General features: G+C 43.8%; 1 protein-coding gene across 2 annotated transcripts in view; it reads left to right on the top strand.

Annotated features, from left to right (window-relative positions):
- Positions 1 to 24,053, top strand: part of LAMA1 (laminin subunit alpha 1) — a 126,607-nt gene that overhangs the window by 14,964 nt on the left and 87,590 nt on the right. For both annotated transcript variants that reach the window (XM_018039604.1, XM_018039603.1), the window contains exons 2-3: positions 3,495 to 3,665; positions 3,846 to 3,958. In XM_018039604.1, the coding sequence (XP_017895093.1) occupies positions 3,495 to 3,665; positions 3,846 to 3,958 (284 nt within the window). The remainder of the gene's footprint in view (positions 1 to 3,494; positions 3,666 to 3,845; positions 3,959 to 24,053) is intronic.

Here is a 24,053-nt window from a genome sequence, read left to right as displayed (position 1 = left end):
TGGGAGGGAGGCTTTAGAGGGAGGGGATATATGTGTGTATATAGCTGACTCACTTTGTCGTACAGCAGAAACCAACACGACATTGTAAAGCAGCTATACTCCAATTTAAAAATAATTAAAAAAAAAATCACCAACTGCTGGTGAGTGAGAAAGAATTTATTTCATGCTTGATGGGTTTGGCGTTATGAAGTCTTTAGCCACTGGTTAAACATAGGGTAAAAAAATGAATCCATTGTGTGTCCCGAATGAGGGCAAAAGTACGAATCATGGTAACATTAGCTAGAGTAAATAATGTCTCCCGACAAAAGTGTACAGATGTCTCCTGCATTAAGTGCACGGCCAGGTGAGGGGAAACCGGGATCCATGTGCCAGCTACAGTCCTCATTCTGCTGTCGACTTTTATGTGTAAATCAAACATTTTTCTTGGTGGATTCTTGATCCCAATGCCCTTTCTCACTCTTTAGTTTCCTATTTCTCCTCCTAACTTGAAGCTCATGTTAGTTGTTCTTTATTGAAATACTTCAGTAGTCTTTTGTTAGTGTATTTAGTGCTGGTTTTTTAAAATTAATTTTTATTGGAGCATAGCTGCTTTACAATGTTGGGTTACTTTCTGCTGTACAGCAAAGTGAATCCACTCTAGGTATGTATGTGGTGTGCTATGCTTAGTCACTCAGTCGTGTCTAACTCTTTGCAACCCCATAGACTGTAGCCTGCCAGGCACTTCTGTCCATGGGGATTCTCCAGCAAGAGTACTGGAGTGAATTGCCAAACCCTTCTCCAGGGGATCTTCCCAACCCAGGGATGGAACCCAGGTTTCCCCATTGGAGGTGGATTCTTTACCAGCTGAGCTATCAGGGAAGTCCTGCTGCTGCTAAGTCACTTCAGTCGTGTCTGACTCTGTGCGACCCCATGGATGGCAGCCCACCAGGCTCCCCTGTCCCTGGGATTCTCCAGGCAAGAACACTGGAGTGGGTTGCCATTTCCTTCTCCAATGTAGGAAAGTGAAAAGTGAAAGTGAAGTCGCTCAGTCGTGTCCGACTCTTAGCGACCTCATGGACTGCATGCAGCCCACCAGGTTCCTCTATCCATGGGATTTTCCAGGCAGGAGTACTGGAGGGGGGTGCTATCACCTTCTCCGAGGGAAGCCCTGAGGTGTATATATATTCCTTCTTTGCTGGATTTCCTTCCCATTTAGGTCACCACGGACCACTGAGTAGAGTTCTCTGAGCTCTGAAATACTGAGGTATTTTGGTAGTCTTTGGAAACATTCAGCAACCTGAGGAATTTTTAAAAATTCTTTTTCAAACATGCTTCTTCCAGTGCAAATTTCCAGCTTTCATCCTCTCACAGCTGTGCTCATAGACAGTGAGGAATAATAATTATTCTAGAACTATGGAATGAGAGCAAATGTAATAATAATTTTTAGTGAATTTTTCCCTCAAACATGAGCTTATCTGAGAAGAAAGATTTAGTTTTAGTGAAAGGCAAATGCACCACTGCAGATTTTTGAAATTAGTCCGTTCAAGGCGTTTCTACACGATCATGCTAGCGAAGGGGTTTCTCTTTCCTTTGCTTAGGAGTGTCTGTACAATACCAACCAGAGAAGCACCCATCTACCAATATAGGAGACACGGGTTCGATCTCTGGGTCGGGAAGATCCCCTGAAGGAGGAAATGGCAACCCTCTCCAGTATTCTTGCCTGGGAAATCCCACAGACAGAGGAGGCTGGCGGGCTTCAGCCCAAGGGGTCACAAAGAGTCGGACATGACTGAGCAATTGAACACGCACGCAGGTGCTCTAAAACCTGTGTAGTGCAAGAACAACCTGTTGTTGGTTCCTACAATTAAGATATTATTCACCGAAATTATGTTGATATTCACACAGCTTAAACTTCTTTTTCTCAGTGACTCAGAGTGTAGGCTCCTGAGTGGAGAAGCAGGTGCCCTACTGACCCCCCACTCCCTCCATAACTCAAGGCTCTTGCAGGTCAGGGTCTGGGGAGACCTGAGCAGGAAGTGGGCAGTTCTCTTGATATCCCGCAGCTGAGGGGGGAGGAAAAAAAGAGAAAGTGAGAACATTTTTAGAGTTAGCTGGTAAAGGATTTGTTGACAGAGAAATGCATTGTTAACTAAGTTCCTATGACCTTTTTTCTTCTCCTCGCTTGGCTGGTCTGTGGGAAGGGAATGGACAGGGTTGATTGTGCTGCAAATCTAAATGCACAGACATGACCCAGAGCCCAGAAAACTCCGTTGCAGCTCTTCAGATGTGACTCCACAGTCACAAACTTACTGTATTTTAAATTGTCAGTTCATGATATACATTCAAACCAGATTACTAGAATACTGTGGTCATAAAGGAAGGAGAAAATTAATATTTACCTCAGTACCAAAACCATTAAGTATCAGCTTCTCCCCCCATGTAAGTAGCATTCCCAAGAATTACATGTCACTTTAAGAATGAGATCATTTTATTGCATAAAATATGTGTCTTAACTACTGGTTGATAAAAAGAATAAATTGAGGAACTGCATAATTAAACATAAAAGTACATCTGTTTTATTCCTTAAGTCTTTTTAATTAACAAATCCCAAAAGCATGTGATAAAAATGACCAACTTTAAGTTAAAAATGAAAAATCATGTTTTATACCTAGTACACTGTGTATGTCTGTTATGTTTCAAAATTAAGAACAATATTCTAGAATACAATATTCCATGACTATTTTCTGTTGAGAAACTTTGATTTGATTAATTTGATTAGGGTCATTCTCCTAGGATAGAACTGCTAATTTGTTGTTTTTTAGTAGCTCAGTTGTGTCCAACTCTTTGCAACCCCATGAACTGTAGCCTGCCAGGCTTTTCTGTCCATGGGATTTTCCAGGCAAGAATGCTGGAGAAGGTTGCCATTTCCTCCTCCAGGAAATCTTCCCAGATCAGAGATTGAACCCATGTCTCCTGCATTGGCAGGTGGATTCTTTACCACTGAGCCACCAGGGTAGCCCAGAGAACTACTAGGGTAGCTCTGTTTTATGTGGAAAGTCTTTGGAAGACTACCTAGTAAGTTATTATTATTATTTTCTTATTAATACATGCATGGTGAGGTTTTTTTCTTTTTTTAAATGTACTTGGGCTTCTCAGGTGGCACTAGTGGTAGAGAACCCTTTTCCCTTTGGTGACCATAAATTGGCCATCTTCTGTGGCTCAGATGGTAAAGAATCCACCTGCCAAAATGCAGGAGACCCAGGTTCAATCCCTGGGTTGGTAAGATCCCCTGGAGAAGAGAATGGCAACCCACTCCAGTATTCTTGCCTGAAGAATGCTATGGACAGAGGGGGCTGGTAGGGCTCCTACATAGACTGTAGGCTATGGTCCATGGGGTTGCAAAGAGTCAGACATGACTGAGTGACTAACACTTCTGCTTTACCAGCAGAGTGAGATGCAGTGATATGACCTGTGGTTTCAAGTGGCTGATCTGATCTGGTGACTTTGACTTTCAGGCCTGTTCCCTGCCATCCTCAACCTTGCCAGCAATGCACACATCAGCACCAATGCGACCTGCGGGGAGAAGGGGCCAGAGACGTACTGCAAGTTGGTGGAGCATGTGCCTGGGCGGGCCATGCGCAATGCCCAGTGCCGGGTCTGCGATGGCAGCAGTGCCAACCCCAAAGGCAAGTGGGGCCCCCGTAGGAACGCACCCATTCCTAAACGATCACTGGAGACGTCTATTAGGAAGCCACGGGCCTGTGTTCTCCTTACTGCTGTTCATTTCCACTATATTACAGTTTAGGAGTTAGCAACCTTAAACCACAATCTGAGAGCGTAGTGGGTTTTTTGTTTTCCTTCAACAGAACGGCATCCGATATCCAACGCCATTGACGGCACCAATAACTGGTGGCAGAGTCCTAGTATTCAGAACGGGAGAGAGTACCACTGGGTCACGATCACGCTGGACCTGAGGCAGGTGGGTGAGGCTGGAGGCACTGCAGGACGCGGTGGGTGGCTGCGTTGTAATCTCACATTGTTGTTGTTTAGTCGCTAAGTCATGTCTGACTGTTTGTGACCCCATGGACCACAGCACACTAGACTTACCTGACCTTCACCATCTCTTGAAGTTTGCTCAGACTCATGTCCATTGAGTCAGTGATGCCATTCAACCATCTCATCCTCTGTCTCCTTCTTCTCCTCCTGCCCTCAGTCTTTTCCAGCATCAGGGTCTTTTGCAATGAATTGGCGCCTTGCATCAGGCGGTCAAAATATTGGAGCTTCAGCTTCAGTATCAGTCCTTCCAATGAATATTCAGGGGTGATTTCCTTTAGGATTGACTGGTTTCATCTCCTTGCTGTCCAAATGACTCTCAAGAGTCTTTTCTAGCACTACAGTTTGAAAGCATCAGTTCTTCAGTGCTCAGCCTTCTTTATGGTCCAAGACTCACATCCATTCGTGACTACTGGAAAAATCATAGCTTTGACTATCTGGACCTTTGTCAGCAAAGTGATGTCTCTGCTTTTGTCATAGCTTTTCTTCCAAGGAGCAAGCGTCTCTTAAATGCTCTTTATACACAAGGAAAGTCCACTTGTTCCTAACATGTCTACATCCTGGTCTCACTGTTTTTGCAGTTGGTGGATTTGAGGGAAGCATAGAGTTTGTCGTTGGTACTGGTTCTGGTCACATTTATCATGTCCAGGTATCCTTGGGGTGATGAATGGAATTGTTCCCATGTGGTTTGATGTTCTTAGACACTGTGTCAGGAGGCTGATCATCCATCCACCCGTGATGCCTTGACAAGTGGTACCCAGTGTCCACACACACACAGCTGGTAGGGGCACAAAACGCATGCATTTGCTGCCTTTCAAGTTTATTATCTTACTATTTTCACCATGCAGCTCTAGTAAAGGGTGCTGTGTAGAAAATAAGGCTTGGAAACAGAAGGAGATAGCATTAAACCTCTGGACTCTTTGATGCTGTGTATGAGAGGTGTGAGCACCCTAGTGCTCAGTGAGGAAGCCTTCAGCACCAGCTAAGAAAGGTAGGGTTTAATTGGCTTAGATCACATGTGTAGCTCCCTAGCTTTGCTCAAGACCACTCAGGACAATGGAGTGAAATACAATATGAGCGTTGGTTGCCCCAAATATTTCTAGGGAAAGGAAGGAAAAGGGAAGAAATCTGAGTGAAAGGGATGAAAAAAAAGGTGGCAGCTTTTGTCAAATTTCTATTTCAGTTCTCCGGAAAAGCCATAACATAGCCTTCTTATTTATTTCTATTCTGTTCCTCTTGGTCAGAACTCATCAGTATCATGGGAAATATGCAATGAAAGAGACAACTCATTCAAAAGGTGTACAGTATGAATTTTGGAGATTTCATGATGAAGAATCATAATTTTTTGAATGAAAGTGAAACATGAAAAGTGTTAGTCACTCTGTCGTGTTCACCTCTTTGTAACCTCATGGACTGCAGCCCAAAGACTCCTCTGTCCATGGAATTCTCCAGCCAAGAATACTGGAGTGGGTAGCTATTCCCTTCTCCAGGAGATCTTCCCGACTCAGGGATCGAACCTATGTCTCCTGTATTGCAGGAAATTCTTTACCATCTGAGCCACCAGGGAAATCACAAAATACGCAGAATTTTAAGTAAAAGCAAGACAATACTGTGTATGTTCACGTATAAGGAACTTTTGAGCTCTAATCATAATGGTAAATGAGGTAGTAAGATGTAAAGCTGAGGAGACATTTTCCAAGTTCAGGTTCATAGAATCATGTAACTAAAATAATACATCTGGGCGTTTTCAGCCACAAATCCTGAATTAATGTGACATGCCTTTGCCTTTTCAAATCCACCTAAAGGAAGAGAGCAAAAATCCCCTTTTTGCCTTGGCTTTTTTTTGTCTTTGTTTCAGTGGTAAGGATGCTTCTGCAGGAAATGTTGGTTTTCTCATCATCTTCTCAATGTATTTTCCTTCTTTGAGGGAAAAAAGTACAACATTTTCATTATTAGGAATGTGATACTATGTGAGTTCGGCCAAATTAACAGCTGGACATTTTACAGAGAAACTTCAAATCCCAAGTTCGACTGCTATTTATCTTGCAATTTGTCGATCTTGGCTTCTCCTAACGAGAGCTTTTGCCATAAGTTGGACTGAATCAGCTTGAGGAATTCAGGGGCCTCAGTTTTAGGTCTTTAAGTCTTATTCACACCGAGTCATGGACAGAGTTATACAGGCTTCTAGGGCTTCCCAGGTGGCATTAGTGGTAAAGAACCTGCCTGCCAGTCGATCCCTGAGTCGGGAATATCCCCTGGAGTAGGAAATGGCAACCCATTCCAGTATTGTTGCCTGGAGAATTCCATGGAGAGAGGAGCCTGGCGGGCTATGGTGCATGGAGTCGTACACGACTGAAGCGACTTAGCACAGCACAGCAGGTAAATTCTAGTGTTTTTAGATAAGCTTCTAAATTAAGATAATTTTAAATAACAAAACACTCAGAATTTTCTTCATCTTTTGCAGAATATAAAATTTCTACTGTGCTTTAAGTTTTTTAAAAAAAAGTTCAGATGGTTCTATCTGAGCAAACCTTTCTCAGATATATTTATCTATTATTTTTATTGTGAAATATTTTGAATATGTAACAAATGTATTATTGTGACACACATATAACCACCCCCAAGAGTCAGGGATTTTTACACATTTTGCCACATTGGGAACACTTTCCAAGTGAATTGCAGTCATGGTGCCATTGGACCAATGCAAGGTTTTTTGTATCTTCAGAAAATAGGATATTTGTTACAAATAGGCACTGTGCCATTAGCTAACAAAGCTGACAGCAATGTCCTAGTAACTAACTATTTCTTCACTGAGATCCAGTTGTCCCAGTTTAATCACTGATGTCTTTTATAGGTTTTGTTTTGTTTTTCAAACCAGGATCAATAAGGAACCCACATTGCATTTGATTACTATGCTTCTTAAACTTCTTCTAACCTGAATTGTTCTCCCTTTCGGGGGCGGGGCGGGGGGGCTTCCCAGGTGTTACTAGTGGTAAAGAACTTACTTGTCAATGCAGGAGACACAGGGGATGCGGTTTCAGTCCCTGGGTAAGGAAGATCCTCTGAAGGAGGGCATAGCAACCCACTCCAGTATTCTTGCCTAGAGAATCCCATGGACAGAAGAGCCTGACAGACTACCATCCATGGAGTTGCAAAGATTCGGATATGACTGAAGCAACTTAGCATGCACACACTGTTTTTAAAAAGTGATATTCAGTTTTTGAAAACACAAGGCTTTTTGTCTTGTAGAATACCCCACATTCTGGACTTGTCAAGTGGTTTCATTGTGATTTTAATATGTTCCTTTATGTCCTTTATTTCTCATGAACTAAACTCAGCTATAAGGCTTGATTACATTCCAGTGAAGTATTTTTGGCCAGAACCCATGCGTGGCAATCCTGGCTGCTCTGCTGCACCCAGGGCTGGTTGTCTCATGAGAAGCAAGGCTATCTTTGGGTCCCACTTAGGTACTGACATCTGGATCACTCCCTTGTCATGCTGTTTCCTTTTTTTCCCATCTCCTATCCTTGTTTACTGGGTCTCATTGACACGCAACTTTTAGAACGTGAAAGTGGTTACAGCTTCTGATGACTTTTCCATTGTCAAAGTCTGTATGTTTCTCTGTCAGGCCAGCTATTCACCAGCTGCTAGTTAATTTCTAGATTATACACCCCATGAAGGCAGGGACCACAGCTGTCTGCTTCCTCTTTTCTTCCTCCTCTTTCTCTCCCTTCCTTGTTAACATTTATAGAGGCTTGTCTTGCATGCCCAGTCAGCAGAGTTGAGGCAGTGAGTGTGGAATCACTGTGAACCAGTGCTTTATTTTTGCATTCCTTTTTTGGGTTCGCAACTGGATTAAAAGATAACCAGCCATCAGCTATAACCTATCAACTGCTTTGTTTCCCTTCAGTAAAAATGTAAGCTCTGCACTACAGGTTTTAAAGTAAAATTGCTGCTGCTGCTGCTAAGTCGCTTCAGTCATGTCCGACTCTGTGTGACCCTAGAGACGGCAGCCCACCAGGCTCCCCCGTCCCTGGGATTCTCCAGGCGAGAACATTGGAGTGGGTTGCTATTTCCTTCTCCAATGCATGAAAGTGAAAAGTGAAAGTGAAGTCGCTCAGTCGTGTCCGACTCTTAGCGACCCCATGGACTGCAGCCCACCAGGCTCCTCCGTCCATGGGATTTTCCAGGCAAGAGTACTGGAGTGGGGTGCCATTGCCTTCTTCGAAAGTAAAATTAGGCAGACCTTAATGTTATCAAGAATCCTAGCAACTTCATGTTGTAAATGTGTTCATGCAACTTAAATATGTCAGCTCTAAGGTTTTATGACCAAATCAGTCAGCTTCATTCTGTTGGCAAGTGCCAAAGACATTGATCCTGTTTGCGACTTTCTAGTTGATGACAGCTGTAGAAATTATGGCATTTTTAGCTTCGGTATACAATGTTTGGTTACCTGAAAGATAAACTGAATAAAAGATAGAAAGTGGTGTTATCAGAAAGTCCATAAATGTTGTTTGGTTTCCAGTAAGATTTAACTGTGGAGTGTTTGCCTTAGTAACATATTATAGGAGGAATGATTCAATTTATCTTTTTACTTCTTTAAAATAATGCCTGTGATTCATTTCTTTCATCGATTCACTGTATGTTAGAATTTACACTGTTAGATACTTAGCAATGTCTTACTTAAAAAGGAAACAATCTGTAGGAATTGTTTTAAGAAAAAACTGATGAGTCACTTAACAAATGTAAAAGTAACATATACATGGAAGGTGCCCTGGAGAAGGAAATGGCAACCCACTCCAGTATTCTTGCCTAGACAATCCCACGGACAGAGGGGCCTGGCAGGCTACAGTCCATGGTGTCGGAAGAGTCGGACGTGACTTAACGACTAAACCACCATCACATGGATAGTGTCCAGTCATAAACTATTGCTCACTGTCCAGTGACTTAAGAATATGTTCGATGGTGTTTTACCACTGACGCAAGCCAGGGATCCTTTGTGATAACTTAAAAATTTAAAGATATCATTCTGAGAGAGGGAGTATGCACATTTGATAGATCTTGAATTTTATGACTGTCAGAATTCTTTTAGTTGTTAATCATATGAAACTGTATATGTTCTATTAAACATATTTAAATGTATTCCTGTGGTAGTATTTTTCAACTGAATAACTCAAGGATTTCCAGTTTGAGATACTCTATGTTAGGATGCTGGGCCAATGAAAAGATGCTCAACATCTTTTGACACTGTGGAAATGAAAATCCACAATCCACTTCATACCCATCAACATGGCTGTTATCAAAAAAAAAAAACAAAACCAGATAATAAGGGTTGGTGAGGGTATGGAGAAGTTAGAACTCTTGTGCAGGGCTGATTGGTGCAGGGCTATGGAAAACGGTATGGTGGCTTCCTTAAACACAGCATTTCCATAGGATCCAGCAATTCCACTTCTAGATATATCCTCAGAGGAATTGAAAGTAGGAATTCAAAATGATATTATATTCGAACACCCATGTGTTATTGCAGCCTATTCACAACAGCTGGAAGGTAGAAGGAACCAGGGGTCTATCAACAATGAATGGATGAACAAAATGCGGTCTCTACATCGAATGGATCCTTTTGCCTTAAAAAGGGAACAGTTGTGATATATATGCTTCAACATGGGTGAGCCTTGAAAACATGCTAAGTGAAATTAGCACTTTTATTACCTATTCCCCTGGGCCAGGGGTCCTGCAGCCCCCTCATCCTGCACTGGCTCGTGGAACCCTCATAATCACACAATGAGTCTGGTTCCCCATTCGCTCCTTTTGACAAATGATGGAACTGAGGCTTAGTTGAAGTAATTCAAGGGTAGAACTCATGACCGTCTGCGTTCTTGGACAGTATCGACCCTCTGGCTGGCTAAGGTTTGTGACAAATATGTTTGTGTCCAGATGTTTTATTTAACTTTATAGCATGATCATTTCCCAGTATAACTGAAATCATTATGAATCATTTTAAAGCTCCACTAACATCCTGTCCTAGGGCTTACCCATCATTTGCACAACAGTTTACGCCTGACATTTTGGTTGCTTCTCTGTTATGGGTGATAACTTGAGGTTTCAGTGAAAAAGGAGCACATGCCAGTGAGGGAGCGCAGTGTGGCCAGGCCATTTCCCAGGCTCAGAATGCACGTTTCTAGTTAGCGTTGAGTATTTCTTTTAAAAGAAGTATTCACTGCCTGTTGTGTAGAGGGATCTATACATGTATATATTTACAGTTATATGTAAGGAATCTATACATAGTGTATAGATTATACAGTACATGTAGTACATAATCTGTATATAATATATATAATTTAGTATTTTAGAATTCAGAATAGTATAGAGTTTAGTAAAGTGTGTATAGAATATACATAGTATATTATCTATGTGCCATATAGAATCTATTTATGTTGTTATTCAGTCCCTAAGTCGTGTCTGACTCTTTGTGACCCCGTGGACTGCAGCACATGAGGCTTCTCTGTCCTTCACTATTTCCTGGGGTTTGCTCAAGTTCATATCCATTGAGCTGGTGATGCCATCCGACCATCTCGGTCCTCTGCCACCCTTTTCTTCTTTTGCCTTCAATCTTTTTGCCTCCCTTTGCCTTCAGTCTATTAATACATATACAGGAATGCTCAACTATGTATTGTACACTCAATATACTATGTGTGTATATATACGTGTGTGTATATTGTTGCTGTTGTTCAGTTGCTAAGTCGCGTCTGACTCTTTGTGACCCCGTGGACTGCCGCACGGGAGGCTTCCTTGTCCTTCACTATCTCCCAGAGTTTGCTCAGACTCATGTGCATAGAGTACGAGATGCCATCCAACCATCTCATACACACAGACACACACACGCACATACATCTATCCACACAGGTATAGTTTGTAGACTCTACAGCATTTTTGCTTGTCCATATTACTTCATCTCTGATAGTCCTGGAGAGGAGACGGCCCTCTCCTTGGAGATTAGGAGGTAGCAGTGCAGAGTGTGGTCCACAGGCTTGCCCAGAGTCACATGGCTGTACACCTGCCCCTGGGGCTGGACACTGTGACTTCCATCTCCTTCCATACCGTCCAGGTAGTCTTCCCTCCTTTGTTCTGGTCTCCCACAATTGTTCCCTCTCTGTTATGATTTCACGGGGAGACTGGCAGGCACTCTGACAACTTCCTCCTGCCTTGGGAGTGTCTGGATTCTTCCTAAACCCCTCCTCTCTTTGCCACCCAGCAGGGTCCTATCCCCTGGGAAATGGGGCGGCGTATCAACGCTCCTTGCATGGTAAATCTGGGTGTCCCCTAACGTGGTTTTTGGTCAAGAAGCAGGAAAATGCATCAGTGTTTAGTAACCTCCTTTGAAAATGTTTCAACCTGGGCAAAATTTTCCCTGGGAGTGGCCCGATTTGTGAGTAAAAATGTGTAATGTCCCTTTAGAAGACAAAGTGTGTTTCGTAAAAAAGAGGAAACATTTTCTATGGCATTGAAGATAAAGGCTGCTTTTTGAAGCAGTGCTTTATACTCTGTGTAGGTTTAATTAGGAAGTAGCACTTTGTTGTGGGAACATAATCACAGAAGGGCCTTTGTTTTACGCAAACCTTTAGACAAGAGCTGCTTGTGTGCTGGGTTTTATAAAACCTCATTAATTTGGATGTCTGCTGTTGTTTTTTTTTCCCCCAAAATTTCTGAAAAATTGGCCAGAGCTGAATTGAGGTCTATCATTGTATCATCCAAATGTAAAGTGTTTGCTAAGCACATTGACAGGTAAACAAGAAAAGAACAGGCAAACTTCACATTCTTAAGGCAGAAAATCTTGAAAGACTTTTAGAACAAGAGTTGCATGTAAATTAGAGCTTCTCATTACGAATGAGTCTTGGGTGTCTGTTAAAACAGGTCAGGCAGAAATTATTCCTGGAGATCCTGGTCGAAATGACCAATGGCTGTGTATTTGCATCTATTCAAAATGATTTTATTTCAATTTCAGTTACTTCACATGGGTCTCAACTGATTTCAAATACTAAGTTTTTCTTGAGTTTGTTTGGCAAAATGAATAGGTTGGAAGAAACCAAGTCCCTCATTATGAGTTGGAAGTAAGCCACGAGAAATCCTTGCCCTTCAGACGTTTTTATCTCTTTCGTTTCAGAGATATGTCTGTCTTTTGTTTTCACATTTTTATTGTCTCATTTTGTTTTCTCCTTTGCAGTGTCTCTTCCAGTTATCTACTGTTGCGTAAGAGACCACTGCAAAACGTTATGGCTTGAAGCAACATTCATTTTCTGTCTTTCTGGGATTGTTTTCTGGGGGTCAAGGTTTCAGGAAGACTGAGTGGGTGTGTCTCAGGCTGCAGTGCATTGCCAGGGGAGCAGCTGGGGCAGGTGGTCTGGAGGAGGGGCCCCTGGGCAGTTGGGGGTAGGGTCTGGGCAGCTAAGGGAGGGGTGCTAGGGTAGTTGGATAGGGGTCTGGGCTTCTGGAGTAGGGGCCCTGGGGCAGTTGAGGGGGGTGTCTGGGGAGCTAGGGAGGTGGCACTGGGGCAGCAGGGGGAGGGTTGGCCAAGGCTCTCCCCTCATGTGGTCTCAGGGCTCCTCCTTGTGAACTCTCCTTGTGGGCTAGGGGCTTCCTCACAGCACGGCGGCCCAAGGCAGGCTGCGACCGGGCAGTTCAGGGCTCCAGCACAGGTGTTCCAGAGAAAGCGACAGAGGTTGCATCCCTTTAGGGCCTGGCCTCAGTGCCACTCAGCATCTCCTTCTTTGCTCTGTGGACCTCCCAGTCCTTGAAGTTGGCTGAGATTCAAGTGGAGGAAACACAGGGCAACCCCCGCCTTTCACAGGAAGAGGGTAACCACTCTGAGACGTCTCTGAACCCCCACTGCCTCACACTTCTGAAAAGAGCCTTCTCTCTGCTGATCTCCCATAGCTTACCTTTTAGGGGCTGTGCCTTTGTATTTAGGCGACATAAAGAGCTGTAGGACCAAGTGGAGATACAGAAATCGCACCTTAAATTGTTCAATGTTAATGATAAGTGAGCTGAATTTGTTGTTGTTCAGTTGCTAAGTTGAGTTTGATTCTTTGTGATTCCATGGACTGCAGTACCTCAGGCTCCTCTGTCCTCCAGTATCTGAGTTTATTCAAACTCATGTCCATTGGGTTGGTGGTGCCATCCAACCATCTCATGCTCTGCTCCCATCTTCTTTTGCCTTCAGTCTTTCCCAGCATCAGGGTATTTTCCAGTGAGTCAGTTCTTTGCATCAGGTGGCCAAAGCATTGGAGCTTCAGTTTCAGCATCAGTCCTTCCAGTGAATATTCAGGGTTGATTTCCTTTATGATTGACTGGTTGGATCTCCTTGCAGTCCAAGGGACTCTCAAGAGTCTTCTCCAACACCACAGTTCAAAAGCATCAATTCTTCAGTGCTCAGCTTTCTTTATGGTCCAACTCTCACATCTGCACATGGCTGCTGGAAAAACCATAGCTTTGACTATCCGGACCATTGTCGACAAAGTGATGTCTCTGCTTTTCAATACATGAAGATAATTGAGGGCATATGTGGAGTTTCCTTTCCTGACAAGATTTATTTTTAAGCTTTATCCAATGTGTGTCATCAATGGTAGTTTGCCAAATAGTCAAGCGTAACCATTTTTCCAGTTAGCACAACTTAGTTTACCAAAGCTCCCTGCTTTTTCTTTTCCTGATTTAAATGGCAGAGTGTTGGCTGTACTGTTAGTCTTGCTTGCTCTACGGGGCTTCTTAGATCAGCCTTGGGAGGATTTTGGAAAGTGAGTGAAGAGAATTTTGCAGGACTCTGTCAAAATATACTTTCCTATCTCCAACTGTTTTGGCTTCAAAATAAAGCTTTTTGTATATTTATGGAAAGAAAGGGAGGTCTGTTCTGGAATTATTTCTTCCTATTATAGTAAAGCTAAAACAAAAAAGATGTTTTAATTTCTGAAGAAATTTTTCTTTGAAAAATACATTTTGGAATCCATTCTTGTGTTTGTTTTTAACTTTTTTCCCCTTTTTACTTAGCAATGTATTCAAATGGTAACATCTAACATCTTCATCTTTAAAAGGAAAGCTGTAGCAAAGTAAAATTTAAAAAGTAGCTCATGAATACCTCTGCTGTATTTCAAAATATCTCACATGCTTTTAATGCCTTCAATGGGCCTCTCTATGCAGAACTTCCTTTATTCTGATATAGAAGCAGAAAATATTTAATGCAGAAAAAACTTAAACAAAAATCACTTGTGATGCTAACAGCCAGGAATTATCTTCTGATCCATTCCATCATATCTGAGAACACTGTCTATTTTAATAATTCATGACATCTGCTTCTGAAGGGCTGACATCTCAGGATTCCGTGATGAATCCTGGGATTCAGTGGCCACATCCTGGGAAAGTAATCAACAAACAATTGGTTCCATATAAATGTAGATATGGTCACTGTATCTTAAATTGTCGTTTTAAGGTTGATCTTGGCCTTCAGGGGCGTCTGGGCTAGCAGGGGAGAGAGGCAAGAAAGCAGATGAGTGGTGTGGGGGATGTGAGGGTTGAGCAGGCTCGGGGCACAGGTAGGAAGAGCAGCTGTAGGAAGAGCAGCTGAGGGCATCAGAAAGTGAAGGTATTAGTTCAGTCAGTCCTTTCCGACTCTTTGCGACCCCATGAACTGTGGCCCACCAGGCTTTTCTGTCCATGGGATTCTCCGGGCAAGAATACTGGACTGGATTGCCATTTCCTCCTCCAGAGGATCTTCCTGACCCAGGAATCGAACCCTGGTTTCCCACATTGTAGGCAGATTCTTTACCACCTGAGCCACTTGGGAAGCTTGTGGGCATCAGAGAAACAACCCAAATGCAGGACTGGGTGAGGGAAGGGTGCCCAGGAGACAGCGACACAGGAAAGGCCTGTTTATGGCACTAAAATAGTCCATCCAGTGTGATCATAATGGATATCTTTCATTTTTCAATTTTACTGAGATATACAGTTTACATATGGGCTTCCCTGGTAGCTCAGACGGTAAAGAATCCACCTGCAATGTGGGAGACCCAGGTTAGATCCCTGGGTCAGGGAGATCCCCTGTAGAAGGAAATGGCAGTCTAGTCCAGTATTCTTGCCTGGAGAATTCCATGGACACACAGTTTACATACAGTGAGGTGCACATTCAAAAATACTGCTCGGTTTATACACTCACTAACAGTGAATGAAAGGTGTGTCTCATAACCCCTCAGTAGCGTGGACGCTAACAGTTTCTGTTTTTGTTCTTTGTTTATTAAATAGCAAGGAATTTTCATTCATTCGGATATAATGTATATTCATTAATTTACATTTTTTTACTTTATTGAACACATATTTGGGAGCACTGAGCTGAATTCAGATGCTTAACAGTTTGTCTGATACTGTTGATCACCTTCACAGGTATAAATTGTGCCATGTTTATTCATCTCTGCCCAGGCAAATGTTCTGTCAAATGATGGTGACAGTTTTAGATCTTTGAATATGGTTTTAAGAGGCGGGAAAGAATTTTCAAGTCATAACAAAAGAGAACAAAGTTGAATGAACTCTGAATACCGTCCTTTTGAGAGGTGCCAGTTGTCAGGAGAATAGCTATGATACTTAGGGAAGTACCATAAAGTCAAAAGTCCGATAGTGATACCTGACATCCGTACTTTGCATTTTAAGAAATGTTTCCTATTTATTATTTCACACCTATGATGTGAGAAATCTAAAGAACATGTAGATTCATAGTTATATTACTGATTGTGAATAATGCATTGTGGTGTAGAGAATACAACTGGACTGATCATTTTAAGCCTGAATCCTTGAAAACATTATATTAAAAAAAATTTTTTTTGTTTTATATTGGAGTATAGCTGATTAACAATGTTGTAATAATTCCACCTCATGCGAAGAGTTGACTCATTGGACAAGACTCTGATGCTGGGAGGGATTGGGGGCAAGAGGAGAAGGGGACGACAGAGGATGAGATGGCTGGATGGCATCACTGACTCGATGGACGTGAGCCTGAGTGAACTCCGGGAGTTGGTGATGGACAGGGAGGCCTGGCGTGCTGCAATTCATGGGGTCGTGAAGAGTTGGACAGGACTGAGCGACTGAACTGAACTGAACTGAACTGAATAATTTCAGGTGCACAGCAGAGCAACTCAGCCATATATGTATACACATGCATCCATTCTCCCCCGAACTCCCCTCCCATCCAGGTTGCCACATAATATTGAGCAGAGTTCTCTGTGCTCTACAGTAAGTCCTTGTTGGTTATTCATTTTAAATACAGCAATATGTGCATGTCCTCCCCAAACTCCCTAACTCTCCCTTCCCTACATCCTACCCTCTGGCAACGAAAAGCTTGGTCTCTAAGTCTGTGACTTTCTTTCTCTGGATTGTAAGAAATTTAAATCTATTAATCACCAATCAGAGTTCCTTGGACAGCAAGGAGATCAAAGCAGTTAATCCTAAAGGAAATCAACCCTGAATATTCATTGGAAGTAGTGATGCTGAAGCTGAAGCTCCAAGACTTTGGCCACCTGATGCAAAGAGACAACTCAATGGAAAAGACTCTGATGCTGAGAAAGATTGACGGCAGGAGGAGAAGGGGTCGATGGAGGATGAGCTGGTTGGATGGCATCACCAACGTGATGGATATGAGTTTGAGCAAACTCCGGGAGATGAAGGACAAGAAAGTCTGGCATGCTATAGTCCATGGAGTCGCAAGGAGTCGGACACGACTTAGCGACTGAACAGCAATAAATCACAAAGCGTTACCTTTTTTAGCGCATGGGTGGGGATTAATTCTGGAAGTCGGACTCTGCAAGCGCTGGTTTTAGTGAGATGATGACGCTGCCGAAGTCGTGACAAAGATGGAAACTCTTAGGGACTGAGGCAGCTGCGTGCTTGTGCCAAGGCATTCAGACCTGTTGCTCCTTTGAAATCTGTGCTCAGGTTCGTGGAGTCACTGGCCTGCCCTGGCCTGGTGGCCCCCATGCCCCATAAGGTATGGAAATGAAGCCTGGGAAAGCTGGGAGATCAGATTAAAAGCTGCAGATAATTAGCTGAGATGCCCACATACCTGAGAAGCTCAGTGAAGCCTGAAAAGCACTCATCACCTTCTGTGCACCAACTGCAGTGGCTTATGCTTTCTTAGAGTAGCTGACAGCCACTGCAATAGGTGCAAATGGCTGTGTCCTTTGGTTTGTGTGTGTGTGTTTTAATTAGGAGACTTCCTTTTCCAGCAAAGTTTTAGATTTGGACAAAAATTGAGTGGAAACTATGAATCCCCATATACCCCCACATAAGAGTTTTTTTTTTTTAATCAAATTTGGGTTATTCTTCATCATTATTTTTAACATGAAATCATAAAGTGACTGAGCTAATGTAGTTTTAATAATTTCCAAGACCTTTCCTCCGACAAGTAGGTGACCGTTGGGAATTGTCAGTCTTACAATTTAAAGATTTCTCTTTTCTCTACTATTTTATGACATGTAATCAGAAGATATTTATCTTTGTGCTTCGTGTGCTAGAAGCACGAGAAAGCCCATGAAATAACCGTTTCTTAGGTTTCCACTGCGGTGGCGACCATTTAGCATCATTTACAACCTCGAACCGGACTCCAGGACCAGGCGAGGAGTGGGACTGCCCCGCAGTCAGCGCAGCACGTAGGAAACATCACCAGGAGGAGAGCCCGCCTCTGAGCTGTGGGTCTCCAGTTACGTCATGCAGAAGCCTCCTTTCACACTCAAACCCTAACGTTTGTCCTCCGATTCTGTATTTTGTGAAGCCATCAGGCCTTGCCAGGGCTTAGTAACAGCCTGACAGAACCAGGGCTGGGGGAAAGACAGGACTTCATTCTCCCCTCTGAGCTGCTGGCCTGCCCTCCAGACTGCTAGGTGGGCTGTTCCAGACTTGGTTCCTGTTATTTTGGTTCAGTCGCTCAGTCATATCCGATTCTTTGCCACCCCATGGACTGCAACACACCAGGCTTCCTTGTCCTCCACTGTCTCCCAGAGTTTGCTCAAACTCATGTCTATCAAGTCAGTGATGCCATTCAACCATCTCATCCTCTGTCATCCCCTTCTCCTCCTGCCTTCAGTCTTTTGCAGTATCAGGGTCTTTTCCAATTTCTAAACAAGGGTTGGTTCCTAATCATTCTCTATTTAGAAATCTCCATTTTCCCCAAAACAGTTGAGTCTTTGTATCATTCACTTTTCTCTCCCTCATTTCACATCTTCTTTTCTCTTGTGGTAAAACATACATAACCTAAAATTACCAATTTAACCATTTCTGGGTTCACTGGCATTCACATTGTTATGTAACCGTCACCACCATCTACCTCTGAAACTTTTCATCTTGGCTAACTGAAACTCTGTCCTCATTAAACACTAATCCCCATCCTTCCTCCCCTCTGCAGCCCCAGTTTTCCACAGTTCTAATTTTCATCTCCATGAGTTTGATTATTCTCCACAACTTGTACGAGGGGAATCATATAGTATTTGTCCTTTTGTGTCCAGCTGACTTCATTTAACATAATGTCCTCCAGTTTTATCCATGTTGTAGCGTGTATCAGAATTTCATTCCCTTTTTAGGCCCAATAATATTCCACTGTATCTCAGAGCTTGTTTAGCCATTTATTTTATTGCTTTTAAAATTTCATGTATTATTTATTTATTTATGGCTGTGCAGGGTCTTCACTGCTGTGTGGGCGGCTCTCCAGTTGTGGTCTGCAGGCCCTTCACCATGCTGGCCTTCCTTTTTTTGGAGCACAGGCTCTAGGCTGTGCGGGCTTAATAGTTGTCACACCTGGACTCCAGGGCACAGGCTCAGTAGTTGTGGCACATCGGCTTAGTTGCTCTGTGTGGCATGTGCAATCTTCCCAGAGCAGGGATCAAACCCGTGTCCCCGGCATTGGCAGGTAGACTCTCCACCACTGAGCCACCAGGGAAGCCCCTGTTTAGCCATTTAGCCATGATTTTTGGAAGGATCGCTATATTGTTTTCCATAATGGCTACATCAATTTACATTCCCACCACATTTTTTAAATAAACAAAAGCCTTCCTGTATAAGACATTTATTTAGCAGTTTTTAAGTGTACTGGTTTGTCAAGTCGATGCCTGAGAAATTCTAGATGTTCCGTGAAGTTAGAGGTTCCTAAAGAAAGATGGAAATATTCAAATAGGATGTGGACCAAGGTTCCACATACTGAGTGAAATCTTTAAACAAAAGAATGCTTTCTAATCTCTCTAGGGCTGATACTGTAAGCGATTCAGCTAGATTTAGGGACCAAAGGAAAGAAGCACGTAATCATTGTGTCCAGAGGCTGTAAATGTGTAACTCAAAGGTTAATGTTTAATGGACCCGGTCAGGTGCAGATTCACAGGATTTCTCCAGACGATGTTGCCAGTTGGATTTGTGAGGCTTAATGATTAGGGGCCCCTTTTACTTTTAGGGAGTGATGGACTGCTTTCCCACGATGAGGGCAGAGCAGAGGGCTGTAGGGCCGTCTGCTTCTAACTTGCTGAATCTCCTGGGCACCATAGGTCAGCATGAGGACCAGGAGAGGAAGTGAAAGGAAGTTTTCAAGTGTCTTCAGCCAGAAATTCTCCGGGACTGAGGACAGAAGAGGGGAGTGGTGGCTTTGAGGCCACACGAGGGAGGCTTGTCCTGTCTTCCTGAGGTGTCTGGCCAAAGCTGGAAAACCTTGCTGGGCCTCCACGTTTTTCTTTCTCACTCACATTAGATCTTTAGGAAAACTCTTTAAGACACATTGGCTTTTTCTCTACTTTAGTCTTGATCTTTGCTTTGTTACCACCACCATCTCGCACGACTTCCTGGCACTAGCATCCAATTCCATCTTCGTTTCATCCCTGGTGACCTGGTAACTCTTCCTGGTTCAGGGCCCTCAAATGGTCAAGAACTTTGAACGTTCTGCAAAGAGCCCCGTCCTGTCTGCTCCCCTCCCATCTCACCACTCAAGCCAGCTGGGCCTCCCGTTGTGTCCCACCTCCGTATTCTGGCCCTGTAGGGTCCCAGCTTCCTGTCCCCCAGCAGCTTTCTCTCCTTCCCTAGATGTCTCCATCTCTTTCCAGAGATCCTTTAGAGAAACCTTTCCTGACCCTACCGCTTCTCCAGACGAGGGTGTCCCCCAGACATCCTGACCACCTGTCCTTCTTCTGGGGCCCTGGCCCACCTGTCTGCCCATCAGGGCATCCAGGCCATATGATGACCGTGTCCCCCACCTCAGCACTGTCTTCATGGCCCCTGACACAGTCCTGTTACTAATACGGAACAGACATTCAATCAGTGTCTACAGAATGAGTCTCCAGTGAAAGGGTGTTAGAAGCATCCTTTGCTCTCAGCCTCCTGTGTCCTGGGGAGGGTGTTGGTGGTGAGGGGTGGGGACATCTCTGACAGCAGCAGCTCTGCCTTCCCACCCCTTCCCAGGAGAGGGGCTGTTGTTTTTCTAAAGGGAGCCAAGCTGACCCGTCTTTCTGGGCTCCATCTGGCTCTGCGCTTCTCCTCCTGGGCAGGCTGTTCTCAGGAGGCACAGCTCCTGACCCCAGGACAAGGCCACCAAGCGGGCGGGCATGTGTCTCTTAGCCTGTGACCCCAGAGGCTGAGCGTCGGGCTGGCCTCTGCAGCCACCTTCTAGGCCGCCACCTCCAGCTCTGCTTTTTCCTGGATCATCCCTGACCTCCTCCAGTCTCCAGGACGGATTCCCGAGCCTGCTTCCATGGCTGGGAGGGGAGGAGGGACTGGTATTGACCGCCCACTCTGTTCCAACATGAACAAGAGGCACTGCGTCTGGGGGAGAAAGTCCAGGGTCATTTCAAAGGCTGAGATGTTCCTGGGTGAAAATTCATGTCCCTAGGTGATGGGTGGTCAGGAGTCTGGGGACAGGAAAGGTGCTTTTTAGGTTTCTCACATCCTAGAAGGGTTGGTACCTGCATTTCCCACGTGGGTTTATCTCATTCTTGGGCTCAGCTGTCACCCGGCATCTCCAGGTGAGGAAAAGTACTGAAGATCTCCACAAAGAGTATTTGGGGACCTTCCTGGCTGTGCTTTTGAGGTTGTTCGAGTTCATCTCTCACAAAACTCAGCCAGATCTTCCCAGAATGCTTGGAGAAATTAAATGCTAGGAGCATTTCTACAGAGAGATCTATGAGACAAGGGATGGAAACCAGCCTAGTATTTCCAGTTTTGATTCTTCATGGGGATCAACACGTATCCTTGGAAATAATCCCCTGAGTCATCCTGAGATGGAACCAGGGGCTCGTGAACCCTGGGACTCCTTACCCGTGGGCTTTTAGAAAGAGCTTTCCTAGTTGATGAAAAACAGAACTTCTCCTGGAGGGGTTTAATCACCCCTTTCCCATCCCCAGGTAACTGGTCCCGGTTCCCTTCTGATTCTGCAATGGGCCCTTCTCTCTGCCCTTCCTTCCTTGCTCATCAGCGTTCTCACCCTGGCTTTTCCTGTGTCCATGTGGAGAATCTGAACTTGGTTCCAGAATGAGCCAACCTTGGTTTTCTGAGACAGGAAGCTTAAGAATTTTCAGAAGAGAAACCTATTTGGTCTACATTTGGCACTATAAGTAGCTAGTCCCTCCTCACCTCCATAAAAAGAAAAAACAAGAAGAAAAGAAAGATGGGAAAAGACAGTGGATTCTGACCTGTTTACCCTGCACTTCTAATGACAGCAGCAGATTTAAAGAGCAACAAACCTCTTTTATTTCACACTTCTCTTCTCATTCATGAGGTCAAGTCCTTTGTCTGTTCATTTTGGGTACTGGTCCTAAAATGAGGCAATAACAGTATAACCATCATTAGCATCAAATAGAAATGATATTTTAAGATCAATGTCCATTAGAGATTTACCTAAAATGTGAATTCCGTGGATCCTACACACCAAGTAAAGGTCCAAGACCCAAACTCTTCTCATTCTGCCGAGTGTTCGATGCTGTTTCACGTCTTTATCAATTGACAAGCTACTTCGGGATACATACTCTGTAAAACCAGAAGGGAATCATAGCTGTGTTAGTAATTAGCCTTCTGGTAAATAATTGCTTCCTTATTCTTAAGTAATAAATATTAGCTCAAATGATCACTCTGAATTTTATTTTCTAATAATATCCAAAGAAATACACTTTTACAAAGCACAGATTCACCAGCTTTATAAGAATAGTTGAGCACTCGTCATACTCAGTCACTCACTCACTCAGTCGTGGCTGACTCTTGCAACTCCATGGGCTATAGCCTGCCAGGCTCCTCTGTCCTTTGGAGTCTCCAGGCAAGAATACTGGAGTGGGTTGCCATTTTCTTCTCCGGGGAATCTTCCTGACCCAAAGATTGAACCCGTGTGTCCTGTATCGGCCAGTGGATTCTTTACCACTGTGCTACCAGGGAAGTCCCAATTGAACAGTATGATTTATCAGATAGACTGAACTATCTCTTTTCTAAAGTGTAATTTGACTACAAAACGAAATCTCTTTTGGACTTCACTGGTGGTCCAGTGGTTAAGGATGCACGTGGCAATGAGGACCCAGTGCAGCCAAAAATAAATAAAATGAATGAAAATTTACAAAACAAACAAACAAACAAACAACTTAAAAAAAATCTAAATCTCTTTTGCCTATGAAAAGGTCATTCCCACTGGGTAAGAGAAAACAATCCTCCATCCACTGTTTCACTATGGCCTGGGAGGCAGGTACGTGCTTGTGGGCAGAATTTCCAGCCGGGGTCCCGTGTGGCATCTGGGCCCCCTGCAGTTACACAGCTGAGCTTTCCGGGGAGCAGAGACGCTTGGCCTCCCCAGCACATGTGAAGCTGAGCCCTGATGCTGGAGAATTAGGCTCCGTGTATTGTTCTTATCTCTGTGCCTGAGGTGGATTTAATCCATTAAAGATTGAGCCGCATGAAAGTTCCTGTCTGGATTCCTGTGTCGAAAGCGGTGTTGGGTGTGCATGCACTTTATTTGCGTGGCACTGTTTATGTGCGTTCCAGCGATCATTAACAAAGGCCACTCGGTGGAAAACCCTGATGAAAGTGGATTTGAAAGTGGCTGTATCAGCTACAGGTTTTGGCAAGACCTCAGTGACGCTGAATGTAGTGGAAGCCCTGTGTCATCAATTTGTGTTCAGCCAACCTTATATGGAGAGACAAGGCAGTTCGGTCAACCATGCTAAAGAGCAGCAACAGAAATATCATGGATTTCATTTGGGCAAAGGTTCTATATATTAACAAAGAAGCCCTTTTGTTTTTAATATTAGGTGCTAAGACCTGTTTGTCAGCACACAACAGGTGAATTAGACAAGCTGTGTTCATTTGCTTAGGGCTGCTATAGCCCATACGGAAGACCTCGGGGTTTAAACAGCAGAAATGTGTTAGCAGAGTTCTGGGAACTGGAAGTTCAAGATCAAGGTGCTGGCAGGGTCAGTTCCGTCTGAGACCTTGGCTCTTGGCTTGCAGATGGCCATCTTTTCACTGTGTCCTCACAGGGTTGACCCTCCATCTGTGTGTATGGGTCCTAATCTTCTCTTCTTAAAAGCACACCAGACAGGCTTATGACCTCCCTTGACCTTGATTAACTCTTTAAACACCTCTATCCAGATACAGTCCCATTCTGAGGTACTAGGGGTTAGGACTTCAGCATTTGCATTTTGGGGAGACATTTCTGCCAGTAACGTGATTTAACATATTGCATCTAGATGCTTCATAGCCCCCTCTTCCACTTTTGCAGATTTACATCTCATAATCCCTTTTTTGATTTGTTTCCCAGTCTCCAGTTGGGGAACTACTCAGAGATTGTGAGAACAACGCCCAGTGTCATATCTGAAGGCCTTGATCAAGATACTTAAACGATTTGTCCTAAAGTTTTCCCAGTACGTTTGTTCTTCCACTGGATATCATTTTGTGACATGTGACTGACCTCTCTGTCTAAAAGCCAACAAGGGTTTGATGAAAGTACAAGAACATGGTATTGAAACAATTGCTGCTGGTTGAGGTCA

Source organism: Capra hircus, chromosome 24 (genome assembly GCF_001704415.2).
Source record: "Capra hircus breed San Clemente chromosome 24, ASM170441v1, whole genome shotgun sequence".
In the NCBI taxonomy this organism is placed as follows: Eukaryota; Metazoa; Chordata; class Mammalia; order Artiodactyla; family Bovidae; genus Capra; species Capra hircus.
Note: the sequence above shows the minus strand (reverse complement) of the source record. Positions and strands in the feature narration are given on the sequence as shown.